Consider the following 16,696-nt stretch of genomic DNA (forward strand, 5'->3'; position numbering starts at 1 on the left):
TTTTTATTTTATTTTTATTATACTTTTAATACTCTTTATTTTCTTCTCCGAGGCTATGGGTCCCCACATTGGCACCAGAGGTGGTACCCTCACAAATTTATATATATATATATATATTAGTATATTTTGGTAGCAGTCTTTCCTGTAGACATATATTATTAAATATGACCGAAAAAGTAAGATTAATAATTCTAACACGAATTTTCTCAATCTTTCGTACATTACGCTTCACTGTTGGAGGTAAATCAAAAATCACTTCTCCAAAATTCATTTTTATTTCTAGTCTGACGCGACACAGGCGCGTTTCGTAAAACTTATTACATTTTCAAAGACTTCACAAATACACAACTGATTAGAACTTGCGTTTCCCTGATTTTATATCTACATTTGAGTGAGGTGGGAAGGGTGATGTGGCATTACATTTGAGTGAGGTGGGAAGGGTGATGTGGCATTAACACAAGACAGAACACTAGGGGATATTAATAGGGTATTAAAAGTATCAACACAAGACAGAACAGAAACAATTTGGTAAACAGGTTGGTAAACAGCGATTCTACGTCCAACGAGGCTCTTATCCCTGTGGCCCGTGCGCCCCGCAGTAAGTCCACAAATTCCTTTGGAGACTTCAGGCTGAAGGCGCAAGGAACATAAGGAGTCAGCAGGCCGTTGAGTCGCTTCGCCAGTCTGTACGTGGGTGTGGGTATCTGGCTAATGATTGGCCGAAGTGGGTTTCCAACAGCGACTGCCCTGACAGGTACAAGAGGAGTGTTGTTAACTCATACGTCGACCGTGCTCTCAGCCACAGCTCAGAATGGAAGCAAGTCGACGAAGAACTCTGTAGGGTAAGGCAGGTCCTAGTCAATAACGGCTTCTCCAATGGTTTCATCGAAGACATCATAAGAAGGAAAGTGAAAAGCCATGCAACCTCCGAAGAGACAACTAACACAACACCTATACCCCCTATTAGACTATTTTACAGGAACTTCTTTTCCACAGCTCATAAAACAGAGGAAAGGGTCCTGAAAGATATTGTTAATAGAAACGTTATCCCTACAGACAAAAATCAGAGGATACAACTGACGATTTACTATAAAACCAGAAAAACGGCCAGCCTACTCATGAGAAACTCTCCAGACACAAAACAGAACGCTTTAAAAGAGACTAACGTCGTCTATGCCTTCAAATGCCCACTTGGGGACTGTAAGCTCCAAAAAACCCAGTATATAGGCAAGACAACAACATCTCTTTCTAGGCGTTTAACGATGCATAAACAACAGGGCTCCATTAAGGAACATATAATCTCTTCCCATAACCAAACCATCGCCAGAGAAATCCTAGTAAACAACACAGAAATCATCGATAGATACAGCGATAGCAGGCGGCTTGACGTTTGCGAGGCACTACACATCAAGAAGTCAACACCAGCAATCAACAGCCAATTATTGCACAACTATATTCTACCCACCTCAAGACTCCGCTCCAATATAGAAGCATCAAGAAATATGGACCAATAGGCTTTCTACAAACACTTCTATTCAATACCCATTGTTTCTGTTCTGTCTTGTGTTGATACTTTTAATACCCTATTAATATCCCCTAGTGTTCTGTCTTGTGTTAATGCCACATCACCCTTCCCACCTCACTCAAATGTAATGCCACATCACCCTTCCCACCTCACTCAAATGTAGATATAAAATCAGGGAAACGCAAGTTCTAATCAGTTGTGTATTTGTGAAGTCTTTGAAAATGTAATAAGTTTTACGAAACGCGCCCGTGTCGCGTCAGACTAGAAATAAAAATGAATTTTGGAGAAGTGATTTTTGATTTACCTCCAACAGTGAAGCGTAATGTACGAAAGATTGAGAAAATTCGTGTTAGAATTATTAATCTTACTTTTTCGGTCATATTTAATAATATATATATATATATATATATATATATATATATATATATATATATATATATATATATATATATATATATATATATATATATATATATATTATTCCTCTCACCAGGAATAAGATTTGAAAATATTATTCATAAAATATAAAGTTTACCTACAACTTGGTTCAAGCACTTTATGAAAATTAGAATGTAATTGTGTACGTTAATGCAACAAAGGTAATTGGACGCTCACTAAAACATGAAATGCGGCTTTTGTTATAACAATATTTGTGTTATTTAAGTGGGCCTGTTTTTTGTGTTTTTTTAAAATGCAAAGTATGTACCTTTTTTTTGTTCTGGTTGCGTCCCTGCGATAAATATTTGTGGGCCGCAAAAATATTGTGTAATACACTTTTATAAATAGTCTGTGTGTGTGTGTATGTGAATGTAATCACCTAGTTCTCACCTAGTTGTGCTTGCGGGGGTTGAGCTCTGGCTCTTTGGTTCCGCCTCTCAACCGTCAATCAACTGGTGTACGGGTTCCTGAGCCTACTGCGCTCTATCATATCTACATTTGAAACTGTGTATGGAGTCAGCCTCCACCACATCACTGCCTAATGCATTCCAATTGTTAACTACTCTGACACTGAAAAAAGTTCTTTCTGACGTCCCGTCCCGTAGTGTGTGTGTGTGGGGGGCCTATATTTTTTGTTTCCAGCACACACACACACACACACACACACACACACACACACACACACACACACACACACACACACACACACACACACACACACATCCGAAAGGATGAAAGGAAAACAACGAAATGAAGATGAGAAACCCATGGTTTAATCAGAGATGTAGGCTAGCTAAGCAGCAAAGTAAAAGGGCGTGGAGAAACTATAGGAATAACAGGACACTGGAGAGCAGTGAAAGATACTAGAATGCCAGGAGTGAATATGTCAGGATGAGAAGAGAGGCAGAAAGACAATACGAAAATGACATCGCAAGCAAGGCAAAGACTCAACCTAAATTGCTGCATAGCCACATCAGGAGAAAAACAACAGTAAAGGAACAGGTTATGAAATTGAGGATAGGGGCAGAAAGAGTCACTACAAATGATAAGGAAGTGTGCGAGGAACTGAATAAGAAATTACAGGAGCTCTTCACGTTAGAGCAAGAAGAAGTTCAAGATATAAGAGGGAATAGTTAACCAGGAACCACTGGAAGAGTTTGAGATTACCAGTGGGGATGTAAGGAAGCTTTTTCTTGAGTTGGATGTGATAAAGACTATCACCATTTTGGAATCTTCCAAATGGATGGAATGCATCATCAGGCCTAGATATAATCTTCCCATGGATACTAAAGGAAGGAACAGAAGCACTGCCTGCCTCTTTCCATAATGTACAACAAATCACTGGCAACAGGAGAACTGCCAAAAATTTGGAAAGCGGCTAGTCCCGATATACAAGAAGGGGAATAGACAGGAGGCACTGAACTACAGGCAAGTGTCCCTAACTTGCATACCATGCAAGTTGATGGAGAAGATTGTGCGAAAAACAGATAGTGGAACATCTGGAGCGAGAGAACTTTGTAACATTGCATCAAAATGAGTTCAGGGATGGCAAGTCCTGCCTCGCAGGATTAATTGAATTTTACGATTAGGCAACATAAATCAGGCAAGAAAGAGAGGGGTGGATAGACTGCATATTTCTGGATTGCCAGAAAGCCTTTGACATTGTACCACATAAGAGGCTAGTGAAAAAGCTGGAGATGCAGGCTGCAGTGAAAGGGAAGGTACTCCGTTGGATAAAGGAGTACCTACGTAACAGAAGACAGCGAGTCACTGTGAAGGGTGAGGTCTCGGATTGGTGAGGAGTCACCAGTGGAGTCCCGCAGGGGTCAGTCCTTGGACCTATACTCTTTCTGTTATATGTAAATGATCTCCCAGAGGGTAATGAATAGTTCCTCTCATTGTTTGCTGATGATGCAAAAATTATGAAGAGGATTAAAACAGAGGAAGATAGTATGAGGATACAATATGACCTAGACAGACTGAGTGAATGGTCCAACAAATGGCTGTTGAAGTTCAACCCGAGTAAATATAAGGTAAGGAAAATAGGCGATGGAAACATGAGGCCAGACACAGGATACAGAATAGGAGATGAACTACTTCATGAAACGGACAGAGAGAAAGATCGAGGAGTTGATATCACACCAAACCTGTCTCCTGAAGCCCACATAAAAAAATTCCATCTGCGGCATATGCGAGGCTGGCTAACATCAGAACAGCCTTCAGGAACCTGTGTAAGGAATCATTCAGAAGATTGTATACCACATATGTAAGACCAATCCTGGAGTATGCGGCACCAGCATGGAGCCCGTATCTTGTCAAGCACAAGACGAAGCTGGAAAAAATTCAGAGATATGCCACTAGGCTAATCCCAGAACTAAGAGGCATGAGTTACGAGGAAAGGCTGCGTGAAATGCACCTCACGACACTGGAAGACAGAAGAGTAAAAGGAGACATGATCACTACCTACAAAATTCTTAGAGGAATTGACAGGGTAGACAAGGATAAATTGTTTAACACGGGTGGTACGCGAGCAAGGGACACAGGTAGAGACTGAGTACCCAAATGAGCCACAGAGACATTAGAAAGAACTTTTTAAGTGTCAGAGTAGTTAGTAAATGGAATGCATTAGGAAGTGATTTGGTGGAGGCTGACTCCATACACGTTTCAAGTTTAGATATGATAGAGCCCAGTAGGCTCAGGAATCTGTACATCAGTTGATTGACAGTTGAGAGACGGGACCAAAGAGCCAAAGCTCAACCTCCGCAAGCACAACTAGGTGAGTACACACCCAGCTGCACACAAGGGCATCGGTGAGCGGAAGTGGCCGCTAAATTTAATTACAAATCCATATTTTACCGTTAACAATCACAAATCAGCAACTGTTATGAAAGTTACCGATTTTGAAGCTTTAAAAAAAATTATTTAAGCATCGTTCCTAACTTTTTTTAATTTGAGCTGAGTGAGAGTCATTCGTTTGTTAGTCTGATAATTGTCTTCGAGGGCGACAGACCGTTGTCACTCGAGGGTGTGAGCCCCGTTGGCAAGGTTCTGGATAAGCCATTCCGTTATCATGACCTCTTAGGTCATCAGTAAGATTTATTTTGCCGTGTGCCGGTTGGGTCAATTACACTTTTAGCCTCGTCTCTCGGAGGCTGTTAGAGAGACCTCGAGAACGCTCATCTCAACACGTCTGTTAAGATGCTTGATGCCCTTTGGAGGTCACTCTCAGGTCAGGGATGGTAATGGGACATGAGCATCGGACAGAATAACGTATCCGATCAGGTGAATTCGTTTGACGTAAATATTAGAGATGAGACGAGTCGTTGTCTGATGTTCTGATGTTACGCACCTGCTGAAAAGACCTTAATCCGAACCAAACTGCATCACCGATCCTAACTAACCTCCCCTGTGTCTTCCTCCTCCCAGCAGGCGTGTGTGGGCGGCAGCAGCGCCCACTACACCGAGCTCTTCCTACCTGGAGCTGCCGCAGCACCGCCACACCACTGCCACCAGCCACAGCGCGTCCTGTACGCAGCTTTTGAGCAGCGAGCGCGGTACCCTGCGCCTCAGCAGCAGCACCACTCCTCGGCGTACCAGCACACGCTACCAGCCTCCAGTACGCCCACGCTACACCACCACCACCACCCGCACCACACGCCCGCGGGACACCCACAGGCAGCCCAGCAGCCAATCTGGACGCCTTCTGCGACGGCGATAGTCCGGCGGCACTCACTGAGACGCGATCCTTACACGAGTGACCATGAAGCGACGGTGCCACTCATTGCTAGCCAGAAGGAGAGCTCCGTGTAGGGTGAGTGATGGGCCCTATACCAGGCTCTTGTTAGGTCTATAAGTATCTCTGTAGGGTGAATGAGGGCCTTACCTGGCTCTTGTTAGGTCTATAAGTATCTCTGTAGGGTGAGTGACGGGCCCTACCTGGCTCTTGTTAGGTCTATAAGTATCCCTGTAGGGTGAGTGAGGGGCCCTACCTGGCTCTTGTTAGGTCTATAAGTATCCCTGTAGGGTGAGTGAGGGGCCCTACCAGGCTCTTGTTAGGTCTATAAGTATCCCTGTAGGGTGAGTGAGGGGCCCTACCAGGCTCTTGTTAGGTCTATAAGTATCCCTGTAGGGTGAATGAGGGCCTTACCTGGCTCTTGTTAGGTCTATAAGTATCTCTGTAGGGTGAGTGAGGGGCCCTACCAGGTTCTTGTTAGGTCTATAAGTATCCCTGTAGGGTGAGTGAGGGGCCCCACCTGGCTCTTGTTAGATCTACCACCGTCTTAATTGAGGGTCATTAGGGAAGTAAACCTCGCTCCTGTTAAATCTACTAGTATGTTATGATAGTGGACCCAGTGCTGGCCTCTGTACCTTAGAAAAACAAAAGCAATGTCTTCTTGTCTCAATTTTACCTCTTAGTCTTGTTTTGGGTGAGTCTGATAAGATAAGACAAGACTTTATAAGACTTGACCCTGATAAGACTTCAGTCTTGAGCCTCCCTCTCCTCCTCCTCCTCTTCCTTGTAGTGTAGTGAGCATCTCCCAGCTCAGCCAGGTCGGTGCTGTGGCGGTCTATAGCTTCTTGCAAGGTTGACCTTCACAGTATCGTTGATCTTGCAATCCGTCCACACACATATATGTTATCCTTCGTGTTCTTCAATTATTATTATCTTGCTGGCGATGTTCCCTAAATTGCGTTCGTGTATGTGAATGTTGAGGCTGTACGGATGTTTATCAGTAGGGCAGACAGACAGACACACACACACACACACACACACACACACACACACACACACACACACACACACACACACACACACACACACACACACACACACACACACACACGGGGGGGCCTCGTAGCCTGGTGGATAGCGCGCAGGACTCGTAATTCTGTGGCGCGGGTTCGATTCCCGCACGAGGCAGAAACAAATGGGCAAAGTTTCTTTCACCCTAAGTGCCCCTGTTACCTAGCAGTAAATAGGTACCTGGGAGTTAGTCAGCTGTCACGGGCTGCTTCCTGGGGTGTGTGTGTGTGGTGTGGGGGAAAAAAAAAAAGTAGTTAGTAAGTTAGTAGTTAGTTAGTAAACAGTTGATTGACAGTTGAGAGGCGGGCCGAAAGAGCAAAACTCAACCCCCGCAAAAACACAACTAGTAAACACACAACTAGTAAACACACACACAGGTGCTTGAGTACCTGATTGAAGAAGGGTTATTGAACTCGAGGAGGGATACCGAAACCAAAAGGTTAGCATACCGAAAGGGAAACATGAGGAGATAAGAAAATTCCTAAAAGATATAGCATGGGAAACAGAGCTCAGGGAAAAGACGGCCCAAGATGTGATGGACTACATCACGCAGAAGTGAAAGGACGCAGCAAGCAAGTTTGTTCCAGCCCAAAAGGAAAACAGTGAAATGAAGATGAGAAACCCATGGTTTAATCAGAGATGTAGGCTATCTAAGCAGCAAAGTAAAAGGGCATGGAGAAACTGTAATAATAACAGGACACTGGAGAGCAGAGAAAGATACTAGAATGCCAGGAATGAATATGTCAGGATGAGAAGACAGGCAGAAAGACAATACGAAAATGACATCGCAAGCAAGGCAAAGACTCAGCCTAAATTGCTGCATTGCTACATCAGGAGAAACACAACAGTAAAGGAACAGGTTATGAAATTAAGTATAGGAGCAGAAGGATTCACTACAAACGACAAGGAAGTGTGTGAGGAACTGAATAAGAAATTCCAGGAGGTCTTCACCTTAGAGCAAGGAGAAATTCCAGAGATAAGAGAGGGAATAGCTAACCAGGAACCACTGGAAGAGTTTGAGATTACCAGCGGGGAAGTAAGGAAGTGTTTACTAGACTTGGATGTGACAAAGGCTATAGGCCCAGATGGAATCTCCCCTTGGATACTAGCGGAAGGAGCAGAAGAACTGTGCCTACCACTCTCCATAGTGTATAACAAATCACTGGCAACAGGGGAACTGCCAGAAATTTGGAAAGCAGCTAACGTAGTCCCGATATACAAGAAAGGGGATAGACAGGAGGCACTGAATTACAGGCCAGTGTCCCTAACCTGCATACCATGCTAGCTGATGGAGAAGATTGTGCGAAGAAAGCTAGTGGAGCACCTGGAGCGAAAGAACTTTGTAACACAGCATCAACATTGGTTCAGGGATGGCAGGTCCTGCCTCACAGGGTTACTTGAATTCTACGACCAGGCAACAAAAATAAGGCAAGAAAGAGAAGGGTGGGCACACTGCATATTTTTGGATTGTCAGAAAGCCTTTGATACAGTGCCACACAAGAGGCTAGTGAAAAAGCTGGAGATGCAGGCTAGAGTGAAAGGGAAGGTACTCCATTGGATACAGGAGTACCTAAGCAACAGGAGACAACGAGTCATGTGAGGGGTGAGGTCTCAGATTGGCGAGACGTTACGAGTGGAGTCCCGCAGGGGTCAGTCCTTGGACCTATACTGTTTCTGATATATGTAAATGATCTTCCAGAGGGTATAGAATCGTTTCTCTCAATGTTTGCCGATGATGCAAAAATTATGAGGAGGATTGAAACTGAGGACGATAGTAGGAGGCTACAAGATGACCTAGACAGACTGAGTGAATGGTCCAACAAATGACTGTTGAAGTTCAACCCGAGTAAATGCAAAGTGATGAAACTAGGCAGTGGAAACAGGAGGCCAGACACAGGATACAGAATAGGAGATGAAGTACTTAATGAAACGGACAGAGAGAAAGATCTGGGAGTTGATATCACACCAAACCTGTCTCCTAAAGCCCACATAAAAAGAATAACGTCTGCGGCATATGCAAGGCTGGCTAACATCAGAACAGCGTTCAGGAACCTGTGTAAGGAATCATTCAGAATCTTGTACACCACATATGTAAGACCAATCCTGGAGTATGCGGCACCAGCATGGAGCCCGTACCTTGTCAAGCACAAGACGAAGCTGGAAAAAGTCCAAAGGTATGCCACTAGACTAGTCCCAGAACTAAGAGGCATGAGTTACGAAGAAAGGCTGCGGGAAATGCACCTTACGACACTGGAAGACAGAAGAGTAAGGGGAGACATGATCACAACCTACAAAATCCTCAGAGGAATCGACCGGGTAAACAAAGATAAACTATTCAACACTGGTGCGACGCGAACAAGGGGACACAGGTGGAAACTGAGTACCCACATGAGCCACAGAGACGTTAGAAGGCACTTTTTCAGTGTCAGAGTAGTTAACGGATGGAATGCACTAGGCAGTGATGTTTTGGAGGCTGACTCCATACACAGTTTTAAATGTAGATATGATAGAGCCCAGTAGGCTCAGGAATCTGTACACCAGTTGATTTACGGTTGAGAGGCGGGACCAAAGAGCCAAAGCTCAACCCCCCGCAAGCACAAATAGATGAGTACACATCCCACTCCGCACCGCCTCCTACACCCCCCCATCACTCCCCCTCCCCTAACTCCTGCGCCCCATAACAAGGTTCCTTCAAACACACTTCCATCCACCACAGTGTATGGAAACGCTTTAAGATTTGCGCCTCGACTATTAAGTCTTGCTCACAGGGACAAACAGCGTCGTAGAGCCTCAGACCCGTGTCAATAGAGCGCGTCTGAAGCTCTATTGCAACATAACCTTTGATCCCCATCGGTTAAAGGGGTGATTACAAAGTAGGGGGGTACAGTGATGTGTGTGCGGGTACATTACTGTTTCTGTGCGGGCACATTACTGTTTCTGTGCGGGTACATTACTGTATCTGTGCGGGTACATTACTGTATCTGTGCGGGTACATTACTGTTTCTGTGCGGGCACATTACTGTTTCTGTGCGGGTACATTACTGTATCTGTGTGGGTACATTACTGTATCTGTGCGGGTACATTACTGTTTCTGTGCGGGCACATTACTGTTTCTGTGCGGGTACATTACTGTATCTGTGCGGGTACATTACTGTATCTGTGCGGGTACATTACTGTATCTGTGCGGGTACATTACTGTATCTGTGCGGGTACATTACTGTATCTGTGCGGGTACATTACTGTACCTGTGCGGGTACATTACTGTATCTGTGCGGGTACATTACTGTTTCTGTGCGGGTACATTACTGTATCTGTGCGGGTACATTACTGTATCTGTGCGGGTACATTACTGTATCTGTGCGGGTACATTACTGTATCTGTGCGGGCACATTACTGTTTCTGTGCGGGTACATTACTGTTTCTGTGCGGGTACATTACTGTTTCTGTGCGGGTACATTACTGTTTCTGTGCGGGTACATTACTGTTTCTGTGCGGGTACATTACTGTATCTGTGCGGGTACATTACTGTATCTGTGCGGGTACATTACTGTACCTGTGCGGGTACATTACTGTATCTGTGCGGGTACATTACTGTACCTGTGCGGGCACATTACTGTATCTGTGCGGGTACATTACTGTATCTGTGCGGGTACATTACTGTATCTGTGCGGGTACATTACTGTTTCTGTGCGGGTACATTACTGTATCTGTGCGGGTACATTACTGTTTCTGTGCGGGTACATTACTGTACCTGTGCGGGTACATTACTGTACCTGTGCGGGTACATTACTGTATCTGTGCGGGTACATTACTGTATCTGTGCCACGTTATCAGGGGTGGAGGACGTTGGTGCGATTAAGTCGCGTAATTATTTTTGTTTACGTTGTTTGATCACGTTGTTGTGACTTGCATTGTGCATTGCTGTTTTATATTGCATGGGATTAGACATGTTGGGTTGCTAGAGGCTTGGGAACAGCGGTGATGGCTTCTGATGGCTTAATGTTGTATTATTCCACAGTTCTGCTAGCTGACGTGTCAGCGGTGGCGTCAGCGGCCGTGTCAGAGGTGGCGTCAGCGGCCGTGTCAGAGGTGGCGTCAGCGGCCGTGTCAGCGGTGGCGTCAGCGGCCGTGTCAGCGGTGGCGTCAGCGGCCGTGTCAGCGGTGGCGTCAGCGGCCGTGTCAGAGGTGGCGTCAGCGGCCGTGTCAATGGTCACGTCAGCGGCCGTGTCAATGGTCACGTCAGCGGCCGTGTCAGCGGTGGCGTCAGCGGCCGTTGTCAACGGTCACGTCAGCGGCCGTGTCAACGGTCACGTCAGCGGCCGTGTCAACGGTCACGTCAGCGGCCGTGTCAGCGGTCACGTCAGCGGCCGTGTCAACGGTCACGTTAGCGGCCGTGTCAGCGGTCACGTCAGCGGCCGTATCAACGGTCACGTCAGCGGCCGTGACAACGGTCACGTCAGCGGCCGTATCAACGGTCACGTCAGCGGCCGTGACAACGGTCACGTCAGCGGCCGTGTCAACGGTCAACATAACCATATTACATAACAATAGAGGTATATCTTTTCTCGGATATACTGTTTGATGAATACCAACGATGGTTCTTGTGTTGATGACTAGTGATGACTAGTCTTGCACGCACGCGCACGCACGCAAAGGAGCTCACTCTTCAACACAAGGCGCCAAACGGGACCAACATTAGGAGCGAACGCCGACCATGAGATGAGGTTCAGTGAGATGTGATCAGGTCAGACTATCAACAGGAGTAATATCCCTTCAGGATTATCTTGGGATTGGGAAGATTATCACACCTGCTTTCCCGCACGGCTGGTACACCTACCACGCTGCCTCTTCCACGTCCATCGACGTGGCAATGTGTGTGTGTGTGTGTCGGAGCGTCGGTGGGACACAGGTAAAGCCGCCATGGACGAGGAAAGATGGACTGGCTTCGCAAGTGCGGCCCGGGGAAGTTGGCTCGCATCATGGTCTGCCGCCTTCTTTTCCACATGTTTATGACTCTGACATAAAGGGGGGAGGAATCAATGATTTGCAACACGGGTCTTCTCGGTATTGGTGAGGTTCTTATTCACTTGAGGAGTTTTGTAAACAACTCTCGAATGTTTAGTTTAGCTATGTATGGCCTCACACTGAGATGCGTTTCGTTGAGCCTTGTCAACATTTTCAAAGGCGGAGATGAAGTCTGTATAAGTTAGCTTTGTGTGTGTAAAATAAATAAAAACTAAACTAATAAATTACATATATAAAATATATATGATATATATAACATATACTTTTATTTTTTGGTACACACACACATATAATAATTATGCTAAAAATAACTAATCGTGTGATGTATAAATGACAAAAAATGACAAAACTAAAAATAGAAATAGGATTAAAAGAGCAATTGTTCAGTGGAATTACCCTCGTGGAATACAGCAATTAGTAGGGCAAAATGGAGACAAACCCACATGTCAATTAATGTGTTGGCTCCTGTCATTTTTCTATCAATAGGAAAGTAAAATGTCAATAAATTCATATATGTCTGTCATTACTATAAATTCACTAGCGGTAGGGAGACCACAATAGAGGTAGAGAATACCCACAGTGTCAATTAATTCATAATTCCTCACGTTCCAGTGATTTATCTAACTATTAATGGAGCTAACTTGCAGTTTCCGGCTCAAATGTTGACAATATTAGCATCAAACTCTATATATAATATTTCTGTGAATGAATAATGTGAGTGAGACGTCGTTTTTGACCATTTTTAGTTGATTGGGATGATTAATATCGTTAAGTTCTTCTTTTGTAGCTTCGAACGTCGTCACAGACGACCGACGTCTTATCTTCCCATCTCCCGAAGGCAGCTTTCTTGCTCGGACGTCTTACGATATTCACACTAGAGTTCACAAGTCTTGGTCGTAGGTAATAAACGCCAGAGCATTAAATGTTTCCTCTAACGAAAATAGACGTTAGGAAAAGGCTCTGGCTAGGCTGCATTAGCATCTACACGCATTCAACGCGAGGGTAGTCAATGGATCAAATAGACCTGCACCTTCGTTACCCATACTGTATAGTCCCGCTGATAGTGGCCCTCTTCCACTTGCTTAGAATGTCCTAATTTTCAAGGGGGGGTGAATGGGAACTTTGCTTTTGCAACGTTCCTTGTCCTTTGACTAATCGAACCTCTGCGATGATGCTCGTCTACTGTCATTTTGTTCTCGTATTGCCATTTGTAATTATATCATGAGCTTTTTGGGTTGCTCGGTAGCACAGACGGTGCTCCATAGTCTTAAGGTCTGGTGCCTTCTTTTGATAATTACTTACTGTTGATAATTATGTAGGATAATTTCTGTTGATAAAATTGAGAATTATCAAAATTATTATAAGTATTTTTTTTAGTGTCTAACTTTTGATAATTAGCTACGGTTGATAATCACATTAGATAATTAGTGACGTTTGATGGTGTATTGCTGTTGGTCATCGCGTTTAATAATGTCTTTTGATAACTCGTTTTTGATAATTAGTTTTATACATATTATTTCGGCAGGTGGGTGATGGGGGGGGGAGGGGTTCTAGACTACACACAAGGGGCGCCACACACACTATAGGCAGCTGGACACAGTGGGGGGGAGGGGAGGGGTTCTAGACTACACACAAGGGGCGCCACACACACTATAGGCAGCTGGACACAGTGGGGGGGGGGGAGGGGTTCTAGACTACACACAAGGGGCGCCACACACACTATAGGCAGCTGGACACAGTGGGGGGGGGGAGGGGTTCTAGACTACACACAAGGGGCGCCACACACACTATAGGCAGCTGGACACAGTGGGGGGGAGGGGAGGGGTTCTAGACTACACACAAGGGGCGCCACACACACTATAGGCAGCTGGACACAGGGATGGGGGGGGGAGGGGTTCTAGACTACACACAAGGGGTGCCACACACACTATAGGCAGCTGGACACAGGGGGGAGGGTGAGCTAGGACATGTATCACGTGATAGCAGCCGATGGCTATGTCTTGCTATCTTCAGAATGGCGCTTCATGTTCTCTCCTAAATGTTCCTTGGTGATCATGAGGAGAGTGACGTTACGGTTAAATTAGTAGTCGTGTTAACTTGGCGTCATGTTAACCCGATGTTATGATAACTTTCAGCTAACATGATGTCATGTTATGTTAACATGATGTTATGTCTTGGTTGTTAAAATTATGTTATTTGGACTTCAAAAACATTCAGTCTTGGCCGGGATGGGGTTACACGTGGTCTTGGCCGGGATGGGGTTACACGCGGTCGTGGTCAGGATGGGGTTACACGCGGTCGTGGTCAGGATGGGGTTACACGTGGTCTTGGCCGGGATGGGGTTACACGCGGTCTTGGTCAGGATGGGGTTACACGCGGTCTTGGCCGGGATGGGGTTACACGCGGTCTTGGCCGGGATGGGGTTACACGCGGTCTTGGCCGGGATGGGGTTACACGGGGTCTTGGCCAGGATGGGGTTACACGCGGTCTTGGCCGGGATGGGGTTACACGCGGGCTTGGCCACTCCACCAAGCGGCAACAAACCGCTTCTCCCATAAACCAATCTAACGTTCTAGACTAGATCTCGGAGCACGAGCTGTGAACCAATGAGAACTCTGTGTAGCGGTTGGGATGCGTTTGTCGTGGCACCACAGGCGGACGACACAGGCAACTCTGGCACTGCACGACACAGGCAACTCTGGCACTGGACGACACAGGCAACTCTGGCACTGGACGACACAGGCAACTCTGGCACTGGACGACACAGGCAACTCTGGCACTGGACGACACAGGCAACTCTGGCACTAGACGACACAGGCAACTCTGGCACTGGACGACACAGGCAACTCTGGCACTGGACGACACAGGCAACTCTGGCACTGGACGACACAGGCAACTCTGGCACTAGACGACACAGGCAACTCTGGCACTGGACGACACAGGCAACTCTGGCACTGCACGACACAGGCAACTCTGGCACTGGACGACACAGGCAACTCTGGCACTGCACCTCTCGTCTGCAGTGCTAACATCCGGTCATGACTACTGACAACTATTGTTGTTATTGTGTTGATTTAAAGGCGACGACGACCGTGGGATATGATGTGCCGCTGACAGCTATTGTGTCTGTCTCATTAATACTTCGTTCCATTTTCCAAATGGTGGCTGCAGGGAGTGTGGGCGTGGGGAAGGGGGGGGGGGAGTCGTTACTTGTGGGCGTGGGGAGGCGCGTGTTGCAAAGGTTTACCAGGAATCGGAAGGCCATCTGTTCAACATTCGCTACTGTGGACATGTGTGTATAATTGAATTAATATAAGCGTCGTCTACACTGGCACGGTGTAGGTGCCTCAGGCGGAGAAGAGCGAGGGGGAAAAAAGTCGTTCCATCACAGGCTGCTTAAACATTTTCGTTTTCAATTAAAGCAAAATTTAGTTATAAAGAGTGAACCTGACTATCAATCCTGTGATTAAAATTGCCAGGAAAATTATTATGTATAAGTGAATATATATATATATATATATATATATATATATATATATATATATATATATATATATATATATATTTGTTCTGGCGTAATATTTTGTTCCACGCCGAGTGTTGATCCATAGCTGCTGGACGTGGTATGGCGAGTGCTTGCCATCACAGCTCCCTTGAACCTGGAGAGTAAATATAGCCCCCTTGACAGGTGAGACACACTCGCTAGAACCCTTGACACACGGACCCTTAACAGCCTTGTATTGCAAGGCTGTAATGCAAAACAACTTGAGCTTGCCTAGTTGTGCAAGCCCACTGAATATCAAAAACAATTTATATACAAAAAGACCATGTTATGATTGATTAGTCTTAGTGGTGATGTCTCTCGTTAAGTCTGAGAAAAAAAAGGCATAATGTTCTCGTCTGTAAAAATAATGTTTGCGTCACATTATACATATATTTGTATACTGACTTACTAGGAGGAACTTCCAGGTGTGTAACAGAGGAATTTTTATGTTTTGAGAACATAAGGAGTTGCTTGTTATACAAGCATTAATTCAGGGCAATGGTGATAAACTAGTGACTTGTTAAACAAGCATAAATTGAGGGCCCGTGAACCAAAAAATAAAAAATAAAAAATACAAATTTGTTTGTGAACTGTGTAGTGAATGTTGGACGTAAATAGAGGAGAAGGCCTAACATGCCTCTTACAAGTTAGTAGAACGGACGTCTTGTATAAGAAATGTCGGGCCTTGTATGGAGAGTGATGGTCCATGGTAGACCATGGTAGAGAGGGTATAGCAGCATGTAAACTGTACAGGTACGTAAACCTTGTACAGTGTTGCACAATATGATGTGCATGTTGTTGTGTATGGCTACTGGTCTTTGTACAGACATATACGCAAGTATGGTGTATGATCTGTGTGCGTGAATTGACTGCTGATGAAAGTTGTAAACATGCGAAGCAACCATACACATGTTGTAAACGATAGGAAATAAACATAGATTTATTTTTGCACTTGAATATATTAACGTGGTGTGGTGAGATGACATGGTTCCTACCATGTCATAACAGCATGACTTGGGCTCCTGACCTTGTTATGCGGGCGTTGAAAACGTCGTTTGTTATAAAAGCCTGGGACGAGCCTCCTGCTGTGTCACACAACCATAGATTGAACTCCCAGCTTAACCATAGAGTTTCCTTGCCATCTTGTACAAGCACCGAGGACCATTTCTTTGTTAATAGAATGAATTTTTGCTCATTGATGTACAAGCAATGGACTGAACTCCTCCAAGCAGACTCAAACACTGCACTGTCTTGTTCAATGTTATCTGAGCATGATACAGGGAGGTGGAAGCTTGTTTTTCGATAAAGATACAAGGAGCTCACACAGAGGAAGAAGGCAAGTCGAACTCGCTCTGAACGA

At 45.3% G+C, this 16,696-nt stretch overlaps 2 protein-coding genes across 3 annotated transcripts in view; both read left to right on the top strand.

The window, feature by feature from the left end:
* LOC123751784 (protein turtle homolog A) overlaps nt 1-10,901 on the top strand; it is a 275,677-nt gene extending 264,776 nt beyond the window's left edge. Inside the window, exons 15-16 of one of the 2 annotated variants that reach the window (XM_069322450.1) lie at nt 5,390-5,774; nt 10,786-10,901. In XM_069322450.1, the coding sequence (XP_069178551.1) occupies nt 5,390-5,773 (384 nt within the window). In that variant the 3' untranslated portion in view covers nt 5,774; nt 10,786-10,901. The remainder of the gene's footprint in view (nt 1-5,389; nt 5,775-10,785) is intronic. The other variant, XM_069322451.1, reaches the window with a different exon arrangement.
* Nucleotides 10,749-11,312, top strand: LOC138363640 (uncharacterized). The gene has a single exon (XM_069323010.1). It carries the CDS (start codon nt 10,749-10,751, stop codon nt 11,310-11,312), a length of 564 nt encoding a protein of 187 aa, XP_069179111.1.
* Nucleotides 11,313-16,696: the final 5,384 nt, after the last annotated feature.

The sequence above is a fragment of the Procambarus clarkii genome, chromosome 11, assembly GCF_040958095.1.
Source record: "Procambarus clarkii isolate CNS0578487 chromosome 11, FALCON_Pclarkii_2.0, whole genome shotgun sequence".
NCBI classification, from domain to species: Eukaryota; Metazoa; Arthropoda; class Malacostraca; order Decapoda; family Cambaridae; genus Procambarus; species Procambarus clarkii.